We start from the raw sequence: 23,772 nt of genomic DNA, 5'->3' as shown, positions 1-23,772 counted from the left end.
ATTACCTTAAATGAGAAGCTCCTATTATTTCTAATTACTGTAATGAACACAAATTACATCAGATTATTAATAATGCTGAAATAGGCCATGGGCCCCAGAAACGTAGCAAATCATAGGTGAGAAGATTGTGTTTTATTCATCCGAGGCCAAAGCAAAATTACCTTCTTTATGCAATGTTATATTAGTCAGGGCAGTTAGAGGTGGGAAACCTTTTAGGTGAACTTTTAGATGAATCAGGCAGTTGTGTTTCATGATTCATTTTGTTGATAAGGCCACATATTTATACGAATGTCTTTCCTTAAAATAAGGTGAAACTCGTGAAAAGACCTCATGCCATTTGTGGCTACTACTGCACCATTCTCTAGAACTCTGTTGCTTGTCATACTTTGACCTGTTGGGAGCTACCCTGAGCATGGCTGCTGAGACTGCTTGGCAGTGCTTTTATGTTTTTTTCTAGTACATTTTTCATAAATTGTTATTCTGTCAGGATGAGGTTTGGTGGATGATCACTGGTTGGGGGTGTATGAACATATGTGTACTCGCACCTTTTTGGTATTAAAGGGAACTTCTAAACCCAGCAATGCAGCCTCTGAATTTATAAATTAGGGATGGAGGCCCAGAGAGGTGACTGATGTGCCAGTATCACAGGTCTAGGCCAGTGGTTCTTAGCGTGTGGTCTCTGGGCCCTAAGGGATCACTAAGATCATTTCAGGAAGGCCATAAGTGCAGTACTGTTTTCAGAGTATTATGAAAACCGATTTTGTGTTGTTCACTGAGTTGACATCTACATCAGTGGTGCCCAGGCCCTGAGGGGCAAAAATGTAGAGATCACTTGACACAAATCAAGACAGTGGCACCAAATGTATTCTTTACCCCACACACTCACAGTGTCTTTAAAAGTCACATTCACCCACTGTTTTTGATGAAGAAACAAAATTAATTACTTAAAACCTGAGTCTTTAATATACAATTTAACATTTCGTGTGATATGTAGGCATAAAACACTTCAACATATGGAAGCTCAGTGGTTCCTTTTTAAATTTTAATTTAATTTTATTTTTGTTGAGGTAAGGTCTCACTGTGTTGCCCAGGTTGGCCTCGAACTCCTGGGCTCAAGTGATCCTTCTGCTTCAGCCTCCTTCAGTAGCTAGTGTTACGTTCGTGAGCCACCGCACCCAGCTTCTCAGTGGTTGTCTTGAGAAATACTTTTATGCGAAGGCTTGATTTACATGGTGAGGTTTTCTCATGGAACAGCGTTTTCATTTGAAATACGGACAGAAAAACTGGTTATTCAGACCTGAGTGTCTGGCAGAGAGTTTATTAAAAATGAGTGACACAAGCCTGTCGCTATAACACAAAAAATGGGCAATATTTGTTGCTAAAGATAAAATTCAAACTTTCTAGGTAAAATTAGGTTTTGGAAAGCTTATGTCCCACTGTGAGCATGACTGCTTCCCAGTACATAAAGATATTTCTGATTAAATTGGCAGAGATATTAACATGTGATTTTCTGAAATAAAGAAATGTATCAACATTTGGAAGACTGGCATAACTCAGTAACTAATGTTTTCCAAATGACTAATGTTATGGGGTTTTTCGGGGGTAGAAGTTTAATTCAAAATGTGAGACAAATAGATTTTAATGTAACAAAGAAAGAAAACTTCACATTCACATTGTAGCTGACCTTTGAGAAACCACCACTGGTCCAGTTATGGTGTGGTATCATAGAAGAAAATCTAAAATTTTCTGGAAAAGCTATTAAGATATTATTCCCTCTTCCAGCTACATATTTGTGAAGTTCTGTTTTTCCTTTATATACTTTTTCATATGGCAGCTGAGAATGCAGAAGCAGATATGAGAATCCAGATGTCTTCTTTTAAGCAAAATGTAAGACATTGCTGCTCTTTCCACTAAATGTGCTTTGTTTTATAAAATACAATTTTCATAAAATTGAGTTGTGTTAACATGTGATGGGTTTTATTATTATTAAAGTGAATTAATACATATTTTAAAGTTGTTCTCATTTTCACTCCTAAAATGGTAAATATCACTAGCTCCACCCTCCCATAAACAAAAACTCTTTGAGGTCATCAATTTTTAGAGTGTGAAAGGGCCCTGAGATCAGAGTTTGGGAACCACTGAATCTAGTCCTGTTTCCTTACAGGCATGCTTTCCTATTTTATATGGAGTACTTCCTCCATTTAATGATAGATTTTTTTCCTTTTCTTATCTTAACATTTCTGAAATTTGGATGTCTCTTACAATATATGTTTATGGCTAATGTAACGTTTCTTCGTCTTCCCAAAATGAAATCATGCTATGAATTAAAATCAGGATATGATTTCTCAGTGCATAATTCTACTAGGAAAACAACAAAATTCTTCTCTTTTAAAAAACAAACTAACATTTGTATCCATAGGTAGCTAGGAATGGAGCTTAATAGATCTGATTTCATAATTTGTGATTTGTGATTGAGCACTGGCTCAGGAGCCTGAAGTCTTGGCTGGAAAACTGACTCTTCATGTCATCTCTCTGAGCCTCAGCTTACTCATCTGTGATGTGGGTCGCATGTTTTTCCATGTGTCTAATGTAGTGCCTTATTTAAATAAAAAAATTTCAGACCCCTCCATTTAAGTGGTGGGTTCTAGTGCAATGTTACTAAACTGTATGTGCACACGTGTGTATGTGTGTGTGAAAACTCCGTAAAAATGCCTTATAATTTTCATGCAATCATAAAATCAAGAGGAAATCATAAACCAATACACATCCAGATGTGTAACAGAGATCCATCAGATAGAAGCACATCATTGTGAGGATGAAGAAGTCTTGCCAAGTCTAAATTGTAGGCTGTATGAACCTAGACCTGCCCTGGGGTGGCATAGGGTCTTTTTATTTGGACCTGGGTTATGCTGCCTTTATGTACTATGATGACTCAGGTCTTACAGCACTTCCAACCATAAGAAAACCTTGATTTCAAAATCATTATGATGTCATTTGGCCATCCAGTGATGAGAAAATGCTGTTGAGTGACTGACTGACTGACAGGGCCTTGCTCTGTTGCCCAGGCTGGAGTGCAGTAGTACAATCACAGCTCACTGCAGCTTTGAACTCCTGGGCTCAAGTGATCTTCCCACCTAAGACTCCTGAGTAGCTGGGACTGATGCAGGACACGTGAGCCCCACAGTGGGCCTTAGCCCATGGGGGTCCTTGTCTTTGCCCAGGAAAGAATTCAAGGGCAAGCTGGGGCTAGAAGAAAACAGCTTTATTGAAGCAACAGTGTCGCAGCTCTGTGACTGCTTCTGCAGAGCAGGGGTACTCTATGGGCAGAGGGTAGCAGCCCAGGGCAGTTTTGCAATCATATTTATACTCACTTTTAATTACATGCAGATTAAGGGGAAGTTTATACAGAAATTTTTAGGAAAGGAGTAGTAACTGGGACATTAGGTTATTACCACAGAAACAGTAGGTGACACCTAGGTGTTGCCATGGCAATAGTAAACTGACATGACAGCTGGTGAGTGTGTTTGATGGAAAACTGTTTCTGTCCCAGCCCTGTTTTAGCCAGTCCTCAGTTTGGTCTGGTGTCCAAGCCCTGCCTCTGCAGTCAAGTCCTGCCTCCTACACTAGGACTACAGGAAAGTGCTACCACAGTTGCCTATTTTTTTTTTTTTTTTTTGTAGAGACAGGGTCTCACTGTGTTGCCCAAGTTGGTCTTGAACTCCTGACCTCAAGCAGTTCTCCCACCTTGGCCTCCCAAGGTGCTGGGATTATAGGTGTGAGCCATTGCACCTGGCCTCGTTGACTTCTTTTATTGGGTTTTGTTCTTTCTCATCAGCATGATAATCAAATCTAGGACTCCTTCCTGAATTTGACAGTGGACATAAATGTAAACATGGCACCTGAAATTGCATGGGAGTACTCAGTGACGAGGTAGTGCAAATAGAAGATCCAGACTGTATTTATTTTAATTTATTTTATCAATATTGCTGAAATGCAAACAAAAAGTTTAATGTTGGAAGAACTCACAAGAAGGGCTGCGTGATAGAGCATTCCCTGTAGCAGCCTTCACATTGCATTTTATGCAAACACCACCCTATCCATGAGCTCCATCACCCACCATAAGAGACATCCCGCAGGGTCTGGAGCTCCCTCTGTTATCTTCCTCTTCTCAAATCCCCTCTTTCCCTCAGTCCATATTTTATTTCAAGAGCTATAGGTATATAGAGATAAATGCTAATTATTTTTGTCTGTCTGTTGCAGACTAACACATTAACACAATGTTTGTGTCTAGTCTTAAGAAGATGGTCTTAATTATTTAATCAAAATCATGTACGCAATGTATTCTCCTGAGGAAAATTTCAAACACAAGTAGGGGAAGCAGTTTTATTGTGACCAAGCAAATTCAGTCCTTGAATTTATTGGGGAGGTTGGAATATACTTTTATTTGATTATTTTACCATAGATATTGGGTACTGCTTTTGGCCCTATGTTTGTGCTATTTTTTAAAGGCCTCCTCTTCTGAGTTAATAGTGCCTCTTGTAGACTTACATACAGACGGGTGACAGAAGAGGGAGAGAAATTGAGGTGTACAGAGGTACTTAACAGCTGAATAACTAACCCTGTAATTGGAAAGCAACAGAATCTGTGTCTAAGTAATAACATTGTCTAAAAGTTTTTAGACTTTTCCTGCCCACCTCTCTCCATTTTGTTGCTTTTTTGCTTATAGTTTTTAATTTGATGATTCTGGAAATTTTGCTTCCTCTTGGTAGAGAACTTTCCTTATAGTAAAGGCATTGTAATATTAATGCACATCAATTTTTAGATGTGTATTTTTGCGACCTTGTTCTAAGAGTGACTATATAGTTCTTATTGGTGTTTATTTTTATTTTGGGGGGTGTAAATTAATAAGGAGCAAAGGTTGTCATGAATGTTTACAGACACTAAAATCCAGAAATTATTAAAATCCTCATGTTTATGTTTCTCTCAGCACATTAAGATAGCCACCAAAGTATTAGATTCGGAGTTGACTAAATTTTTGCTCTAGTAATGTTGCTCAGACTGTGTTACTATTATTGAATCCTCATGATGTAGAAGTCCATGTTAAATTTGTTATTACTATGTTTCATATGCTTCTGTTTGCTCTGATAAGTTCTAATTTGCTTTCACATTGGAGACTATTGGATTGACAGTGGTTTAAATACAGCCTTCACTGTATATAAATAGCCTGTCTTTAGTTTGGTATCCTCAAGGTTTCTATATCTTTACCATTGACCAGTGCACCAGTGTTTCAAAAATATCCCTCCTAGAGTAAATGATAAGTTTACTGCTTCATGGTTAAAGCTGTGTCATTAAACCGGACGTGGTGGCTCACGCCTGTAATCCCAGCACTTTTTGGGGCTGAGGCGGGTGGATAACCTGAGGTCAGGAGTTCAAGACCAGCCTGGCTAACATGGTGAAACCCCGTCTCTACTAAAAACACAAAAACTAGCTTATCATGGTAGTGCACACTTGTAGTAGCCTGTAGCTACTTGGGAGGCTGAGGCAGGTGAATCACTTGAACCCAGGAGGCGGAGGTTGCTGTGAGCCGAGATTGTGCCACTGCATTCCAGCCTGGGTGACAGAGCCAGACTCTGTCTCAACCAGTCAATCAGTCAATCAATCAATAAAGCTGTATTGTTAGAGGCTTTAAAACAAATACTTACATCCTAGTTTTTAAAAACAGAGTACTCTAAACATAATTTAAATTTTGTCTTATGTTTTTGAGTGATTTCACTCAGTTGCTGAGTGGAACTTTTAGTTCTGATTGCAGCTATTGCAGACTCTTTTCTTCTTTGCTTTGCATTTTTAATTCTGTTTCTTCTCTGCTGTGACAGTGATCATATTTGCCAGGCTGTTCTCGTTGTTACTGATAATGATACAAGTGTTCACCTGAGTGTATTATTGATGTTGTTATAGCAATTGCAAGCAAGCTCTTCTATGCAAATACATTTGCTAAAATACTACCTTTTGTGTAATTTTATATGTAAGTATATGACAGAAACTACCTGCAGATTAACATAGTGCTTTGAGTATTTTCTGTCTTAAGTATAAATAATATATTTGGGCACCACACTTTCTGATAATACTTTATTGAACAAAAGAAACATTTTATTCAACAAAATTTTTCAGTAGAGCAGCCAAATGTCTAGATTCTATAGATTTTAAAAAATTGATACATAATTTTATGTATTTATGGAGAATATGTGATGTTTTGATACATGCATACCATGTGTAATGGTCAAATCAAGGTAATTAGGATATTCACACCTCAATTATTTATCTTTTTTTGTATTAGAAACATTTCAAATCCTCTCTTCTACCTACTTTGAAATATACAATAAATTATTTGTTAACTATATAGATTCTGTGTTTTTATTCCAGTAGATATGATTAAAAGGTAGATGAAATTTGTTTACTTGCTTAGATTCATTATTTTTAAAATTATATATATGATGATTATTTAGAAATATTGGGGTAATGATCACAGTAATGGTTATTATATTACTGTCTACTGAGTACACACTATATGTCTAGCACTGTTTAACCCCTTTATATTATTTAGTCCTTACATTACCCTGATGAAAGAGGTACTGTTTTATTTTCATTTGAGTTGGAAAGGACTAGAGGCAGAGAACAGTTAGGCAACCTGGCCAGGGCCACATAGATAACAAGGAGTGAAGTCCAAATACAAACCTGGGCTGTTTTGCTCGGAACTGACACTTGATCACATTTCTTTCACCGTGTAGTATTTTAAAGGACCTAAAGGAATTTGTATTTAGAATACTGACCCACTTTCCCCTTTTACGAAAGTGTAATTCTGTTCCTTAATCTTTAGGATTTCCCTACGTTCTCCTAACATGTAGTTTACCAACGTTAGTATCTTATTTTTCAGCATAGTGCTTTTGTGTTTACAGATATGCCTCTTCATGTTCGACGCAGTAGTGACCCAGCTCTAATTGGCCTCTCCACTTCTGTCAGTGATAATAATTTTTCCTCTGAAGAGCCTTCAAGGAAAAATCCCACACGCTGGTCAACAACAGCTGGCTTCCTCAAGCAGAACACTGCTGGGAGTCCTAAAACCTGCGACAGGAAGGTAACCACCTCTGCTTGTTTGCTGCCGTCCCTTGCCCCTCCTGACTTCTTGGTGTCCATGATGAGTGTCATGTCTTGGGTAAACCACTGGATTCCAGGGCATCTTCATGATGGCCTTTTGTGAGTGTGGTACCAACTTTCATATCAAAGTTCAGATAGTCTCCTATTTTATATCACACTTGAATTTTCTGATGAAAATCCATGCCATGTATGGTATGCACTTATTAATATATCTATTTTTTGAATAGATTCCATTTCATATCATTAAAAATGAAAACATCCAACACATTGTGTACCATATGAAGTCCCTTTCTTGCTGTGTCTCCTAGTCTCCTCTCCCATTTCTCCTCACAGGCAGCCTCTTTATTTGCTTTTTCTATGTTCTTATAGGGATATTTGACACATGTATAAACAAATATTTATATTGGTTCATGAGGTACATTAAGGAACTTAGAACATTATGAACTTCTAAGGATGAAAGTGGACTTCATGGTAATTTAGTTTGACTACCCAGTTGATCATTTTATCCTAAGTCTCCTTGTAAATGGAAATGTGTTGTCTAGTCTTCATAATACTTTCTTCCCTGACCTAATTTATTTTAGTCCTTGACCTAATTTATTTAATCTGAATAAAGAAACTTTATTTTAGCCTGTTTTGTCTGTTTTAAAAAGTTTGTTGGCTGGGCGTGGTGACTCTTACCTATAATCTCAGCATTTTGGGAGTCCAAAGCAGGTGGAACTCCTGGCCAGGAGGTCAAGGCCCGCCTGGCCAACATAGCAAAACCCCATCTCTACTAAAAATACAAAAATTAGCCAGGTGTGCTGGCATGCACCTGTAATCCTAACTACTCAGGATGCTGAGGCACAATAATCACTTGAACCCAGGAGGCGGAGGTTGCAGTGAGCCGAGATCACGCCACTGCACTCTAGCCTACGCGACAGAATGAGATTCCATCTCAACAACAAAAAAAATGTTGATGCTCTTTGTCAGAACCCTTATTGTTCCTTTTTATCACACTTCTCACCTCTTATTTAATGTGCTTTTTGCTGAATCTGTCATTTTCACTTTCGAATCTGTAGATGCTCAATAAACTTCTGTTGAAAGAATTAATAAACATTTTTTCGGTGCAGCCAGTAAGTTAGCACAGTATATATTGAGAAATGTCGAAATAATACTAATCACGTAAGATGAAAAAGGATGTAGCTTGATATTTGCTTGATTTATTCTTTGCATAGGTATAAAAATACCTGTTTTAAATATTTCTTTCAACTTTGTTTTGCATTTCAGCACACTACTGTCTGTAGTAGGTCAAGTGACAAAAAAAGTGCATGGAAAACATAGGTTTAAACTGAGAAGAATCTACTTGAAAAAAAGAGTATATTTAGTTTCTGATTTTTTTGAATTATGAACTTAACTGTTAGGCTTAGTCTCCTGAAATACTTTGTTTTTATAGATGTGTTGAGGAGCCACATTGGAAGATCTTCTCATTAAGATTAGCTTGAAATTTTTGAGGACTTTATCTTGCAGTAGACTATCCAAAGAAGCAGAATCCAGTTTATCAGTGGGTCTCGTGGCAGTTAATCTTTTTTTTAGAATAGACCTAATTTAATTTACATGGATATTCACAAATGTGTAAACAAGTCAAGTTGGCAGTTAAAAAAATTTTTTTTAACTAGGTTTTCAACTGTTTGAAGCATACTGAAGTTTCTTTTCAAGTCATTCAACATCTTGGATTTGTGAGTCCGTTTCAGTTGCAGCAAACAGAACCTGTTTTTATCATAAAACATTTTTGAACAAAAGGGATTTATCACTTAGAATTTTTTTCTCACAAAATCACTGGAAGCGTTTGCAGAGCAGGTCCTAGGTGGTCCTGGAGAACCTTTAAAACTATGCAGTAACAAACATGTGGCTTGCCTGTGGAGCTACCCTCCCTGCTTTCGTGGTGAAGGAGGTGCTGCAGTCCAGGGGCCTGAACTTCTCCCACTGGAGCCTGCCTACTACACACTACACACCGCCCTGCCTCCAGGTGTACTCACCTTGCTTCTGTCACTTGTGAAGCTGGAGACCCACCCTAGAAATGCTGCCAGTCATAACAGCCCAGGAAAATTCTGTTTCACACCACTATTAAAATCTCATGCTACTGAGTCTGAGTAGGTGGAGTTCAGTTTGTATCTAGACCCTTATCTGCAGAAGAGTCTGGGAAATAGAGCATTAGCCTTAAAACCTCTGCAGCACAGGAACACACGTTAGGAGAGCACTGAAACCCTCATTGCCAATTAACCACATCCACCTAGCTGACGCAGTTTCATTTTTAAATTTTTATTTATTTATTTATTTATTTTGAGACAAGGTCTTGCTTTGTCACCCAGGCCGGAGTGCAGTGGCACAATCTCAGCTCACTGCAACTTCTACCTCCCAGGTTCAAGCATTCTCCTGCCTCAGCCTCCCAAGTAGCTGTGTCTACTGGCACTAGCCGTCACACCTGGCTGATTGTTAAATTTTTTTAGAGACGAGGTCTTGCTATGTTGCCCAGGCTGGTCTCAAACTTTTGGACTTGGATGATCCTCCCATCTCAGCCTCCCAAAGGCTGGAATTACAGACATGAGCCACCATGCTCAGCCTGACATTGTTTTAAATAACATGCTTCTATCATTGTAGAAAATTTGGCAAACTTGTAGAATAGAACAAAATAAAATTATTCATAACTCCAGAACCCGGCAACAACGAGTACACACACACACACACACACACACACACACACACACACACACACACACACACACACAAAGTTGGAGTCATGCTACGTTCATATATTTGCATCCTGATTATTTCAACATTATTTTTCATATAATAGGGATTTTCCCTGGTGTGAATTTTATTATAAATATTTTAATGAGTGTAAAACATTTCAGTGTAGGTTGTATTCTGTTTTCTCTTGATTTTGGACATTCATGCTCTTTCTCTTTTTTTCACATTCTAAGTGTCAGTGTTGTGAGACATCCTTAAATATAATATTTATCTTAAAAATTGTTAAATATTCAACAATGTTTTTACTTATATGGAGCAGTATTTAATGTAGCCAGATGCCCATACTTTCCCATAGGAAAAGCCTTGATCTACATATATATTTCTAGATGAAGTGATATTCGCATACAATATACTTGAATAGTAATGTGTAATGAATTAGTATTTTGAATTTTCATTGGCTTTACTCTTCAAATACTAATCTTGCTGTCTGCATTTTATGCTGTTTGTATTTTAGTCTGAGAGCTCATATATAAATACGATTAAACGGCATTTTATTTTCAGTTATAAAAAGCCTTCTCATCTTTTCAATATTCAGAAGGAAGGAAAGCATACTTACTGCTTAGGTACAAAGCATTCTATTTATTTATTTCTGTTAAGCCCATGAGAGCTTACCTATGCTCTCATGCTTTAAGATGTTATAAATTCTTATGAGTCTGTAGTGGTTCAGGTTTTCTGTATAAAATTGTGGAAATAAATTAGTTGTGCATTCATAGCCCTCTGATTTAGTGATCTCTAGTGGTTAAAATAAGTTAACATTCTTAAACAACTCATCTATGTAGTTAAGTGGTTTATATTCTTCCAAGTTAAATGAGCAGAGTAAATTATTTTAGAATAATGATACCAATCAATTAGAATCTTGTTTCTAAGCAGGAAAGTTGTATTCTGATATGTTAGAGCACCGTCATGTCAAACTCTCTCCTTTGGTTAAAAACCACAAATGAGAGGTGGAGTCTTCCTTGTTGAAATAGTGGTCATAATCTCATTCCGCTGTTAGGCTTAGTGGGCAGGGTGTAGAGATGATGATGACACTCAGTTGCTTGAGAGCCTGAAGAGGCCGAGGGTCCCCTAGATAGGCTTCTGGATTTCTTAAAATCTTTCATGCTTTCATTTGGAAGTGAGATGGAGAGGGTAAGGGAGTTGTGGCTTTTTTCAGAGTTATTTGAAATACTCACCTTTGTGTCCAGTATTTTGTGGCTGACTACCTTTTGCAACTGTTTTAGGGAACATTTTGCTCATACTTTGTGTGGAAAGTTTCTTGCTAGAGGCTGTATTTTCATTTGAGAGTTACATGTGGCTAATATTTTATCCTGAGGAAGAGTATTTCAATCGGTGTGAATACTTAAATCATCTTGCCACCTCTTCGGTCTTCCTTATTAAGTCAGTGTTGCTGTGAATAAAGAGGCCAGCTAGTCTGTGGAGAGCATGTGATTCATCCCATCAAGAAAGATGTAATGAGCTCTTAGAAGAATCAGCTTTCCATGCAGTGCCAGGGATAAGGACTGTGGACTATTTCACTCTGCAGTTGCTACAAGCCATTGTTCCTTCCCTCTAAATAATGAGTGGCATTGTTTTTGTAAATTATATTTCCCCCTAAACAATTAACATAGGTAGACTTAGTATAAAAACCAGGTCTGGACAAGTTTCCAAAAGAGATTCTCACCTGATTAGGGAAAGGGGAAGAAAGTAATAAAGGGAACCTATTGCATTGGCATCATTAGCTTCCTTTTCTTTTGATTTTTTAAATGGAGACCTTGAAATGTTTCTTACCCCTTGGGTTTATTATTTCTGTTTGGTTTAGTTGCTTAGCATGTTTGGTATCTTTCCAATACACCTGATACACACAACCTCTTGTAAGAGATGCTTTCTTAGTTCTGTCTTTGTCATCTCGCTTTTCTTTCTATTAGAAGGGTGAGATGTTTTGTCTAAGTTCAGGAAATTATTTTTATAAACATTTTTGAAGTATTTTTCAAGGTTCCCCAACCCCCCTTTTTTCCCTGACAGTAATATAGCTTGCTCTTTGCATATGTACAGTAATGAAGGGTATATAGAAGCAGGAAAATGCCATCAGGCTTCTGTGTCCATGGGTTCCGCATCCATGGATTCAACCAAGATTAGATTGAAAATATTTGGAACAACAACAAAAAAAGAATGGTTGTCTCTGTACTGAACACGTAGAAACTTTTCTTTGTCCTAATTTCCTATATAATGCAGAATAACAACTATTTACACAAAGCATTTTCTTTGTAATAGGTCATGTAAGTCATTAGAGATCATTTAAACTATATGGGAGGATGTGCATGGGTTATGTGCAGTAGTCCACCATTTTATGTAACGGACTTCAGCGTCTGTGGATTTTGGTATCTGCAAGGGGTTCTGGAACCAGTCCCCCATGGATACTGAGGGATGATTGTAATTTGAAATTTTGAAGATGAGTAGTAATGACATTTTGATGTATTAACTTCAGGACTTCTGTGGAGCATGGCTCTATACAGATGTTGGCTATTCTTATTACCGGGGGAACCATCCAAGTATAGTTTAATTTCCTGCAATGTTTCCAATTTCTGCTGTATTGAGAGAATTTTCCTATGCCTCATAAATATGGATAGTTTGCATAATGTTATATTATGTGCTGAGTTTTTATAGTAAATGTTTAACTTTATCTGATGGTTTTTTCTGTTGTATGACATTTATATTTTTGCCAATTTTGTTTGCTTTTATAAGTAACCTTTAGAAGTACCCTTCAGAGAATGTCCTTATATATCAATTTATGTTGGCATCTCTGATTATTTTCTTTGACTGGATTCCTCAAGTAGACTTATTTGGTAAGGAGATGAACATTTTTAAAGCTATTAGTAATTGTTTCACATAAATTCTAGGCTGATAAAGTATGAAGTAGTTAGGATGTATAAAATGCTCTGAGAAGTCCTAGATAGGATAGGAGTGAGGCTTGGGGGTGGTGGTGAAGGAAACAAGCAGCTGGTACTATTCCTGAGTTCCAGAACTTACTGTCTTACTAGATAGCTTAAAGGTTCTACATGGGTGTGCATCAGAATTACCTGTAGACTTCCAAGAGATGAAACACAGGCATTACTCACACCAACAGATTCCTTTACCCACTCCAGAAAATTTGTGTGCTTCCTTAAAGCTCTTCTGTGGTTTTCAGGGCTCGGTCTTTTTTTTTTTTTTTTTCTCGCAGAACCTTGGGTCTAGCTGAAAACAAAGTATGGTTACATTTTAAGGGAGAGCAAATAGGAATATAGTCATGCCTCACTTAATGACAGAGATGCATCCTGAGAATTGCATTGTTAGGCGATTTCATCCTTGTGTGAACATCATAGAGTGCATTTACACAAACCTAGATGGTGTAGCCTACAACACACCTAGGTTACATGGTATATCCTGTTCTTCTAGGCTGGAAACCTATACAGCATGCAGCTATACTGAATAGGCAGCTGGGACACGGTGCATTCATATTTAGATATTTGTGTATCCAACATATCTAAACATAGAAGAAGTATAGTAAAAATACAGGATTTTAATCTTATGTGATCACCATTGTATATGTGGTCCATTGACGTTGTTATGGGGTACATGACTGTATAATGTTTTTTTTTGAGATATCTTTTCTTTAAGTGAATGCAGAATAGAATCTAGTACATTTGCTGTATTTGGGTTTGTGACATTTCACTTCCTCTCATACTTAGATTGCACAAATTTATCATTTTCAAATGAAAAATTAATTTTGAGTCTTTTAAAAGTCCTACAACTCATTTAATATTGGATGTTGACTATCAATACAAAAATAGAACTGGAAATATTTTTCTGGATAGAAGCCTTAATGAAAACAATGTTTCTGTCTACTGTTTCTGTGTGTTCCTTCATTCCTTTCAAAACCTCTTTGCTTCTTCTTTTCCTTCCCTTCCTTTTCCCCTTCTCCTCCCCTCCCCTCCCCTTCCCCTTCCCTTCCCCTTCCCTTTCCCATTCCCGTTCCTTTCCCTTTCCCATTCCTTTCCCTTTCCCCTTCCCTTTCCCCTCCCCTTTCTTGTTCCGTTCCCTTTCCCCCTCTTCCCCTTCCTCTTCCCCCTTCCCCTTCCTCTTCCCCTTCCTCTTCCCTTTCCCTTCCTTTCCCCTTCCCCTTCCCCTTTTCTTTCCCTTCCCCTTTCCTTCCCCTTCTCTTTCCCTTCCCTTTCCTTTTCCCTTTCCCTTTTCCTTCCTCCCCTTCCCCTTTCTCTTCCCCTTCCCTTTCCCATTCCTTTCCTCTTCCCTTCCCCTTCTCCTTTCCCTTCCCTCCCCTTCCCCTCCCCCTTCCCTCTCCCTTCCCTTTCCTCCTCTTCCCCTCCCCGTTTCATTTCCTCCCCTTCCCCTCCCTGTTCTCTTTCCTCCCCTTCCCCTTCCCTGCTTCCCCCTTCCCCCCTTCTCTTTCCCCTCCCCTTCCCTCCCCTTCCCTCCGCTTCCCTCCCCTTCCCTCCCCTTCCCTCCCCTCTCCCCTCCTCTCCCCCTTTCTCCTCCCTTTCCCCTTTCCCTTCCCCTTCTCCTTCCTCTTCCCTTTCCCTTTTCCTTTTCCTTTTCTTTTGCCACTGTCTGGCTCTGCTCTATTGCCCAGGCTGGAGTTCAGTGCATGGCTTACCGCAGTTTCAACTTTGTGGGTTCAAGTGATCCTCCCATCTCAGCCCATGGAGTAGCTTGGACTACAAGCATGGGCCACCCCACCCAGCTGTTTTTTTTTTTTTTAAGAGATGGGGTCTCACTATGTTGCCCAGGCTGACCTTGAACTCCTAGGCTCAAGTGATCCTCCCATCTTGGCCTCCCAATGTGTTTGGATTACAGGCCTGAGCCACTGTGCCCGCACCAGTTTGACTTCTTATTTCTGCTTCTCCTCATTTATTTCTAATTTACAAGGCCAACTGTCATATTAGTAAATTTGAAAGCACTATTTTATTTCTAAATTATGTTTTTAAAAGTTTATTTTATTTATTTTTTTCCCTTTATGTTCTGTTGGATTTGAAGAAGATTATTTTAAACCACAAAATACACTTGACCAGTTGGCTGCTGAGAAGAAGTTGTTTATCGTTTGGTTATTTGTGAGCCAGGCATAGCTTCCAGCATTATGGTAACCATCCAAAAGCTTAAAGGATGAGCTGAGATAGTTCTTTAGAATCACATGTCCTCTGTGACAGACCTGTAGCTCTCTTTAATTTTCTGCGGCATTAGTTTCAAGGGAGATCCAGCTGAGAGTAGACTTTAAACTGTTTTGCTGCAACATTTGTATTTCCTATTAGAGGTCTCTATAACTATACATTTTACCCTTCTATTTTGTGTATTAAAATATCTTAATTTGAATGCAGCATATTTTCGAACTTTCAGTCAGTTATGGTTATTAATCATTTCTACAATAGGCTGGGCTCACTGAGTTATTGATAACCTAGTCTCATCTTTTTCTATGCTACATTAGGAATACAGTCTGCCTTCATATGCTTTAAATATTTTGTGTTCAAAGTGATAAAATCCTAAGGTGTTATTGATAAAATTTTGGAGCCTGGATGCGATATTTTTAGAGTTCACAAACCACTGCAGGAGTATAAATCCTGAATAAAGTCAGAAGCCTTCTTGTGTGCCCTTAAAGTTACACACATCACAGAGGGAAATGAATATGTTATACCTGATTGTCTTGACTTAGGGGAGAGGTCCAGGAGTATCATTGGTTAAATTATATGGAACAAAATTTTTCATAGTCTGTATACATTGAAAAATATTTTAATCTCGTTTGATCTCATTTCATCTTTTTATTTATTTATTTTTCTTGAGATGGAGTCTCACTCTGTCACCCAGGCTGTAATGCAATGGTGTGATCTCAGCTCACTGCAACCTCTGCCTCCCGGCTTCAAGTGATACTCCTGCCTCAGCCTCCCCAGTAGCTGGGATTACAGGTGCCCACTATCACGCCTGGCTAATTTTTTGTATTTTTAGTAGAGCCAGGGTTTCACCGTGTTGGCCAGGCTGGTCTTAAACTCCTGACCTCAGGTGATCCACTTGCCTTGGCCTCCCAAAGTGCTGGGATTACAGGCATCAGCCACCGTGCCTGGCTTCATTTTTTAAAGCTAGTTTCTACTTTTAATTTTTTATAATTCAGCTTATAAGCCAACCTATTTTGAGTTGTGAAGTTAGATCTAGTCCCTTCAGGTGCTGTTATTAACAAAAAGAGTATCAGATGGATTGCTGCGACTGGAGCACCTGTTTGCATTCTAAGGGCTTTAAACATCCTTTCTTTTAATTTTGCATATATTCCTGCTCCTGTTATGATCTGGGCTGCCTTTGGAGAAATGTGTTCCAGTCAACATTTCTTGAAATTTGGTAGTAGAAGTGGTTTCCATCTATTTTACCTATAAGCCATTATCTGTTTTCTTGGTTTTAATATTTTCACTAATGATAACCAAGTTGTTTTTGAATACTTGCTATTCCTAGGCATTATGCCATGCTTGGTATGTTACATGTTATATATCATTTAATTATACCTGTACCAGAAGTGTAGGTACTGTCGCTGTACCCACTTTATTTTTATTTTATTTTATTATTTTTTTTGAGACAGAGTCTGGCTGTGTCTCCCAGGCTGGAGTGCAGTGGCATGATCTCGGCTCACTGCAAGCTCTGCCTCCCGGGTTCACGCCATCCTCCTTCCTCAGCCTCCCGAGTAGCTGGGACTACAGGTGCCTGCCACCACGCCCGGCTAATTTTTTTTTGTATTTTTAGTAGAGACGGGGTTTCACTGTGTTAGTCAGGATGGTCTTGATCTCCTAACCTTGTGATCCACCCGACTCGGCCTCCCAAGGTGCTGGGATTACAGGTGTGAACCACTGCACCTGGCCTTGTACCCATTTTATTGATGAGCAAGTAGAGCCCTAGAGAGTTTAAATAACTCACCTAATAGTTCAACCAGCTGTTAAATGATACACCTAATAGTTCAACCAGCTGTTAAATGATAAAGTTGTGATATAAATGTGCTGAATTCTCTTGGCTGGGTACTTGCACTTTTGTCTTTAATTTTTATTGGGGCATTTTGTTGCAATATCTGTTTTATTTCCACTTTAGTTAGATTATGTTTTTTTTGGGGGGGGGGAGGGGAGAGTAAGGTTTCAATAGACGTTACTCAAATTCCCTGAATCACATTTTCTAAAATTGTAGTTTTTAGCCATGAATGGAGGACAGAAATAGTTTCCTTAAGTATTAATATCCTTTTTAGAGAACATGCTTTTTCTGCTGATGTGGTTGTAGAGAGGAACTCAGTTCTTTAGAAGTTTGTGCCATCCATTTCTTTACTCTAAATGCTTCCCATGTGGCAATGTAATTCTCCACAAAAGTCATTACTGTATGAGAAGCAATATGTAGGATAAGATTATGATAAATGAAAATAAGCACTTTCTACATTAAGATAAAAAGTATCTGTGGAGACATTGTACCTGAGGAGGCACTTTCACAATTAAGGGGAAAGCTAAGGTAGACTGTACCTAGGGACTTTCACAGAAATTACCCAATTCTTCTACTCATCCATCCAGTCCATTGGAGTTTGGATTGTGGGCTGAAAAATGGAAGAAAGTGGTAATTATTTTACATTGTCAGACTAGTCATATGTGATGTAAATCTCTTCATTTTCAAATTGTAGTAATTTATTTATATGTATATATACACTTGTTTTTAAATTCAGATGAAAAATATTTAGTTAAATATGAAATATTTATGATGCACATCTAAATAATGTATAAGACTGTAGGTGTTTTGGAATTAGGCAACCGCTGTAAGTATTTTACTATCTTTCCCTCTCTCTCTAGCATCTGTTTCCTTCTTTTTGTATTTTGCATAGTACTCTTGATGCAAAATGCTATTGTTACTTATAATTTTAGTTTTGGAGCATACATGTTTAGAGTTGAGCATTTTTGAAAGAAAATGAAACGTCGTTGGGTATTTCTTGCCTTCAAAGTTAAGCACTTTCTAAAATGTTTTAAAATTGTTTCAATATAAATTTGTTTTTCAGAGTTAAGCAGCTTTAGTCAAATGTTGCTTCTCATGTTTAGTGTTGTGTAAGAAAGTGAGTCAAGATCTTCAAGATTTAATTGGACCTGAAATATTTATTTATTTATTCCTTCACACATTCACCCTTCTTGTTTTAAGGAGTATAGGTCAAAAATGGTGGTCCCGTGTTCTCCATTCCTGTCCATTGCTGATAGTGGAATGCTGGTGGCTCTAGGGGAATTCAGGAGCCACAATGGCCCTTATGAAATACTGTGCAGGAAAGCAAGTGGAGGCTGTGGCTTGTGCAGCTTTCCTTTAGGCTCTGTCCTTCAGTTCCTCAGAGTCCCAAGAGTGGACAACATTTTTGTAATTTTTTATAAACGTTAAACTTCCCTCATCTATCTCTTCCTCACCTCTTTCTGCATGTTTTCCTAGGATAAAGAAGATAATCTAAGTTATACCTGGGAAGAGATTTTCTCTTTTTTTGAGAGAGGATCTCTCTCTGTTTCCCAGACTGGATTGCAGTGGTCCAGCTGTTGCTCACTACAGTCTCAAGCTCCTGGAATTAATCAGATCTTTGTATCGTAAAATAATTTGAGGCTGGGTGCAGTGGCTCACACCTGTAATCTCAGCACTTTGGGAGGCCAAGATGGGAGGATTTCTTGAGGCCAGGAGCTTGAGACCAGCCTGAGCAACATAGTAAGACTCAGTCTCTACAAAAAATAAAAAAAATTAGCCACGTGTGGTAATGTGTGCCTATAGTCTCAGCTATTCAGAAGGCTGAGGTGGGAGGATCACTTGAGCTGGGGAGGTTGAGGCTTCAGTGAGCTATGATTGTGCCTCTGCACTCCAGCCTGGATGACAGAGTGAGACCCTGTCTCCCCCAAAAAAAATAAAAAATTAAAACAAAATTAAAAAAATTATTTTAAGAATGAAATGAGACAATTTTAAAGTCAACATTTTACGTATGATTATTCTTAACACTGTATAGTATTTCTTAGTGAACCAACCATCTCTATGAAAATATAATTTGTGATCAAAGATTATATCATCATTTTGAATTCAAGAAATACCTTCCCATGTGATGGGATGCTTGTGTAGCAGTGACTAGATGTCAGAAATTGTTGTCATTAGCCGCCTAAACTATGGTTCCATGTTAGATTAAGAATGAGAATTTGGAAATTTTATTACTCAGGATTGAGTAGAGGCTAGGCTGGTGGTGCATACCTATAATTCCATACTTTGGGAGACTTAGGCAAGAGGATCATTTGAACCCAGGAGTTTAAGACCGGCCTCGGCAATATAGTGAGACCTTGTCTCTCCAAAAAGTTAAAACATTAGCTGAGTGTGTTGGCTTGCACCTGTAGTCTTAGGTACTTGGGAGTCTGAGGTGGGAGGATCACTTGAGCCTGGGAGGTGGAGGTTGCAGTGAGCCAAGATTGTGCCATTGCTCTCCAACCTGGACGACAGAGTGAGACCCTATCTCAAAAAAGGAAAAAGGAAATTGAGTGAGTGGAATTTGGGCATTGAGGTGGGTAGGTGTAACCATGAGAATGGGTTGTCATCCTCATCTCCACAATTTATTTGTTATCACTTCTCCAGATCCCTGTTTCTTCTTTCAGTCAGTAAGAGGTTAACCTGGCTGTTGTCTAGCTTGTTCCTTCCAGCTTTAAAATGCTGTATCCAAAATTTTTCACGGCTTCCTTCTCTGTCAAAGTGGATTAGGAACAGCCGAGAAAATTGGTTCAAACAAGCACCCTGGATGTGGTTGAGTTTTGCTGATCTTTTTCTTCTCCTTGGATTCCCTGGTTGGCTCTCTGGACAGATCCGGTGGCTTCAGAGAAATCCGTACCCGTTTTAGTTTGATCAGACCTGCATCTCCAGGAGAGATTTTCGACCAATCCTTTTTCATATTGGATCCCTTTATGTTCATAGCCTGATACAGATCCATACTCCTGCGATTATTTTTCTTGTTTGATAAGACCGTTAACAAGATACTGGCCAGTTATAGGTTATGACTTAAAACTAAAATGTCATGCTTCTGATTTTGTCAGTGTATCGACTTGAAGGGTTTGCTGCCGTGACAGGAATTGTATTTGGAAACTTAGTTGTAATTTTCAAATTCTTTCTAATATAGAAATTCTTCTATATTAGAATTCCACCGTGAAAATTTTTTGGCATATTCAGAATTCTTGAGTTTCTCACCAAATTAAATGAATTTTATTATCTAGAAGATACTGAGTATGTATCAGAATGACTGGAAAAGACATTATCAAATGTGAAGAATGATATAGTTCATTTTTCAGGTCAGAATGAGTTTTAAGAACTATGGATAATACCTTTAACATTTCAAAGGAAAAATCCTAGTAAAAATTTGATATATATGTTAGGATATTTTATTTTGTATATTATTAATTTGTTGGATAGTTAATTTGCTTGGAAAAATTATTTTCAAATTTTTTTACTTATTCCTGTTCAAAACTTTAACTCAGTTGAAAAAGAAAATTGGCCGGGCACGGTGGCTCACACCTGTAATCCTAGCACTTCGGGAGGCCGAGGCGAGCGGATCGCTTGAGGTCAGGAGTTCGAGGCCAGTCTGCCGAACATGACAAAATCCTGTCTCTACTAAAAATACAAAAAATTAGCCAGGCATGGTGGTGGGCGCCTGTAATCCCAGCTACTCGGGAGGCTGAGGCAGGAGAATCGCTTGAACCAGGGAGGCGGAGGTTGTGGTGAGCCGAGATTGAGCCACTGCAATCCAGCCTGGGCCACAAGAGCAAAACTTCGTCTCAGAAAAAAAAGAAAATTGACATTTAAAAATGAAATATTACTTAAGTAATTTGAGCTAAAGAGGTGCTACAATATGTCTTTTGGCATTCAAAATCTCTGGATTCTGACCAGTGTTTCTGGTTGCAAACTCCACCATAGTTTAGCAAACTATTAATTATCACTAATGATCCCAATGTGGTTGTTTTGACAAAAATGTATGGATGTCTGAGTTTCCTCTTTGTCTTGCCATAGTTCTGTTATAAAAACTTTATAAACACATACTCTTTCATTTGTCTTTTCCACACCTCTCATTAGTAGTTATTAAGAATGTGAGGAAACCTGTTAGCAAAAAGGAAAAGTAAGATGTTATACATGTACCAGTGCTGATTTAATTGCTGGATACTGGCTTAGAAATTACAGATAATATAGGAACAGATTACTTGGCCTCAGTTCTACAACATTAAGCATTACATGTAGGAAGTTGGTTTGCATGGATTTCAAATATTGCTTTTTTAGTTAGTTCATTATACTTAGGAATAGACATGCACCTAGGGTAAATGATAATGAATACTGCGTTTGGAATAAAATTCTAGGTTTCCTTATTTAAAAAAAAGTCTTAATAGGCATTTAGTTTATTTAAACCAGTAGGAACTGCCAAATTTTCTGCCTTCATTTACAAGTTGGTGATTAAGCCTGCATTTTGTGTGTGTGAGTCATTTTATTTCACCCTTATCTGTCTCTTTTTTTTTTTTTCTGTTATTATTTATTTTTTAGAAGATGAATGAATGAAGGTCAGAAAGTACAGATCATATTTACAGATCACCTTCTGGTTGTTATCTTCTCATACACTTTAGCTATGGCATTGCTTCCAAGGTCATGCTCTGGTGTAGCCATAAGGAGGTACAAAAGATAAACTCCTGCCCCAAAGGCAGTAAGGAGTCTGCTACATTAAATCAATAATATGATTGCTGATAATTTTAGCAAGCTTCATGTAATTAAAATTATTCTGGCTGGGCGCGGTGGCTCACACCTATAATCCCAGCACTTTGGGAGGCCGAGGCGGGTGGATCACGAGGTCAGGAGATTGAGACCATCCTGGCTAACACGGTGAAACCCCATCTCTACTAAAAATACAAAAAATTAGCCGGGTGTGGTGGCGGGCACCTGTAGTCCCAGCTACTCGGGAGGCTGAGGCAGGAGAATGGTGTGAACCCGGGAGGCAGAGCTTGCAGTGAGCCGAGATTGCACCACTGCACTCCGGCCTCAGCAACAGAGTGAGACTCTGTCTCAAAAAAAAATTATTCTAAGACATCATTATTAATTTTACTTCAGTCTCCTCATTTCAGATTAGATATCCTGAAAATAGTTCCCTTTGTTTTTTGTGTGTCATTTCCTGGAGAAATAATTAAGCAGAACATTGAATTCTCTTTTACCATAATTGCAGAGTTGAAATATGTGGGAAATGTAAAATCTTAACATCACATGGGAGTATTTGAAACCATATGATGCATAGAGGTTCTGAATGAAATGTATATGCATTGAGTATTTTGTATTTCAAAATATGCTATGATTTCTCATAATTCTTAAAAAAACTGAGATTTTTGCACTGAAACGAGGTGGAAACATAGTTGGGTTTCCTGTGCCGACACAGAAATGTTTATGACTTCTATAATGTTCATGAAACCCCAGTTCTGACTTCTGCAACACACGCATATAGTCTTGCCAAGAAATCTGACCAACAGCTAAATAGCTGTTTCTGGGAGATAAAGCCTTGGAGTTGCAGCTTAGTATGCCGGGAATGAGCTTCTATCTCAAGGCATTGGGTGGGCTCTATATGATTTTCCTGAATTGTAATAAGCTTGGGGAGGGCTAAGGTGGGAGAAGACACTTACTTTCCTTACCCTGAAAGAGATTTTCTCTGTAGCCAGGATACCGCTACCAGGGAGCAGCAAATTAATATGCATTTCCCAGCCGGAGTGGCTTTTTGACACCTGATGCTGTGGCAGTACATTTAGATGATAAGGAAAATCACTGATCACAGCAGGAACATCTGTTTTTCCCTGGCAAGAAGGAAAATTTCCCACCTAGCACAAAGCTGAGCAGCTATTTGGGACAGCCTCATAAGTGGAGGATTAAAGTTATAATTTAAAAAAGGGAGAGTAATTTCTTATGGCATTTTTTTGTATAATCTTTTAGATAAAGTAATAACTCTAACAATTTATGCCATTAGTAAGTTTTATAATCATTAGAATTATGTATATTTGATTTAAAATTTTTCATTTATAGTTATAATTGGATTCATAAGTGAGTGTATATAGTCTTGAATAGATTGGTTATGACTGCCATATTTTAACAATTATTTACACTAAAGCAAGTATTTTCAAATTGAAAATAGAGTGCATGATGTATATTTCAGTGGACAGTGGTATCTAGTATAAGTTGTGTTGTAGAAAATATTTAATACATTGTATGCTGCAATGTTTATGGATACCTTTCCATCATAAATACAGATACACAGCTTTACAGGCCTACAGTCCTTGTATGCACTTGATACACATTGTATGCAGTAGATGGTGAACTAGATTTGTCTCCAGACTTCAGGACTGGGAGGAAGAAACATAACTGAAATGCTAGTAGGACCTGCATGATGCTGTCAAAAATATAACAAATATGTAGATAGGAATTAATAATGTATTTTAAAAATTCTTCAATTGATTGATAATAATTCAAGATTGCTGTAAATAACTGCACTTTTCATACATTATGCATAAGTCAATATATGGATTCATTATTGATTTTACATGAATTAGGAAAATTGCTTTGTTATGAGAGTGAATGTTAGTTTTAGTTTTATTATCCATGAACTCAAAGTTGATTCTGCAAATATAAAATTGTAGAATTCTTCAAGTGCAGTGGAAAAGTGCAGACCTTGCCATCTTCAGCCATTCTTTCTCTTAATCTGATTATTGTATGTTGCTGTGCTGCAGGTACTGCATGTCATAATTGACTTACATGGAGAAACAGTGTACTATTTTTTCTGTGCAATTGGAAATAATCACA

The 23,772-nt window shown here is 38.0% G+C and overlaps 1 protein-coding gene across 37 annotated transcripts in view; it reads left to right on the top strand.

Moving 5' to 3' along the window:
* The window catches only part of PARD3 (par-3 family cell polarity regulator), a 710,416-nt gene that overhangs the window by 343,174 nt on the left and 343,470 nt on the right, over nucleotides 1–23,772 (top strand). For all 37 annotated transcript variants that reach the window (XM_054503380.2, XM_054503381.2, XM_054503379.2 and 34 more), the window contains one exon: nucleotides 6,954–7,132. In XM_054503380.2, the coding sequence (XP_054359355.1) occupies nucleotides 6,954–7,132 (179 nt within the window). The remainder of the gene's footprint in view (nucleotides 1–6,953; nucleotides 7,133–23,772) is intronic.

Source organism: Pongo pygmaeus, chromosome 8 (assembly GCF_028885625.2).
Source record: "Pongo pygmaeus isolate AG05252 chromosome 8, NHGRI_mPonPyg2-v2.0_pri, whole genome shotgun sequence".
Classification (NCBI taxonomy): Eukaryota; Metazoa; Chordata; class Mammalia; order Primates; family Hominidae; genus Pongo; species Pongo pygmaeus.
This window is presented reverse-complemented; position numbering and strand designations above follow the sequence as displayed.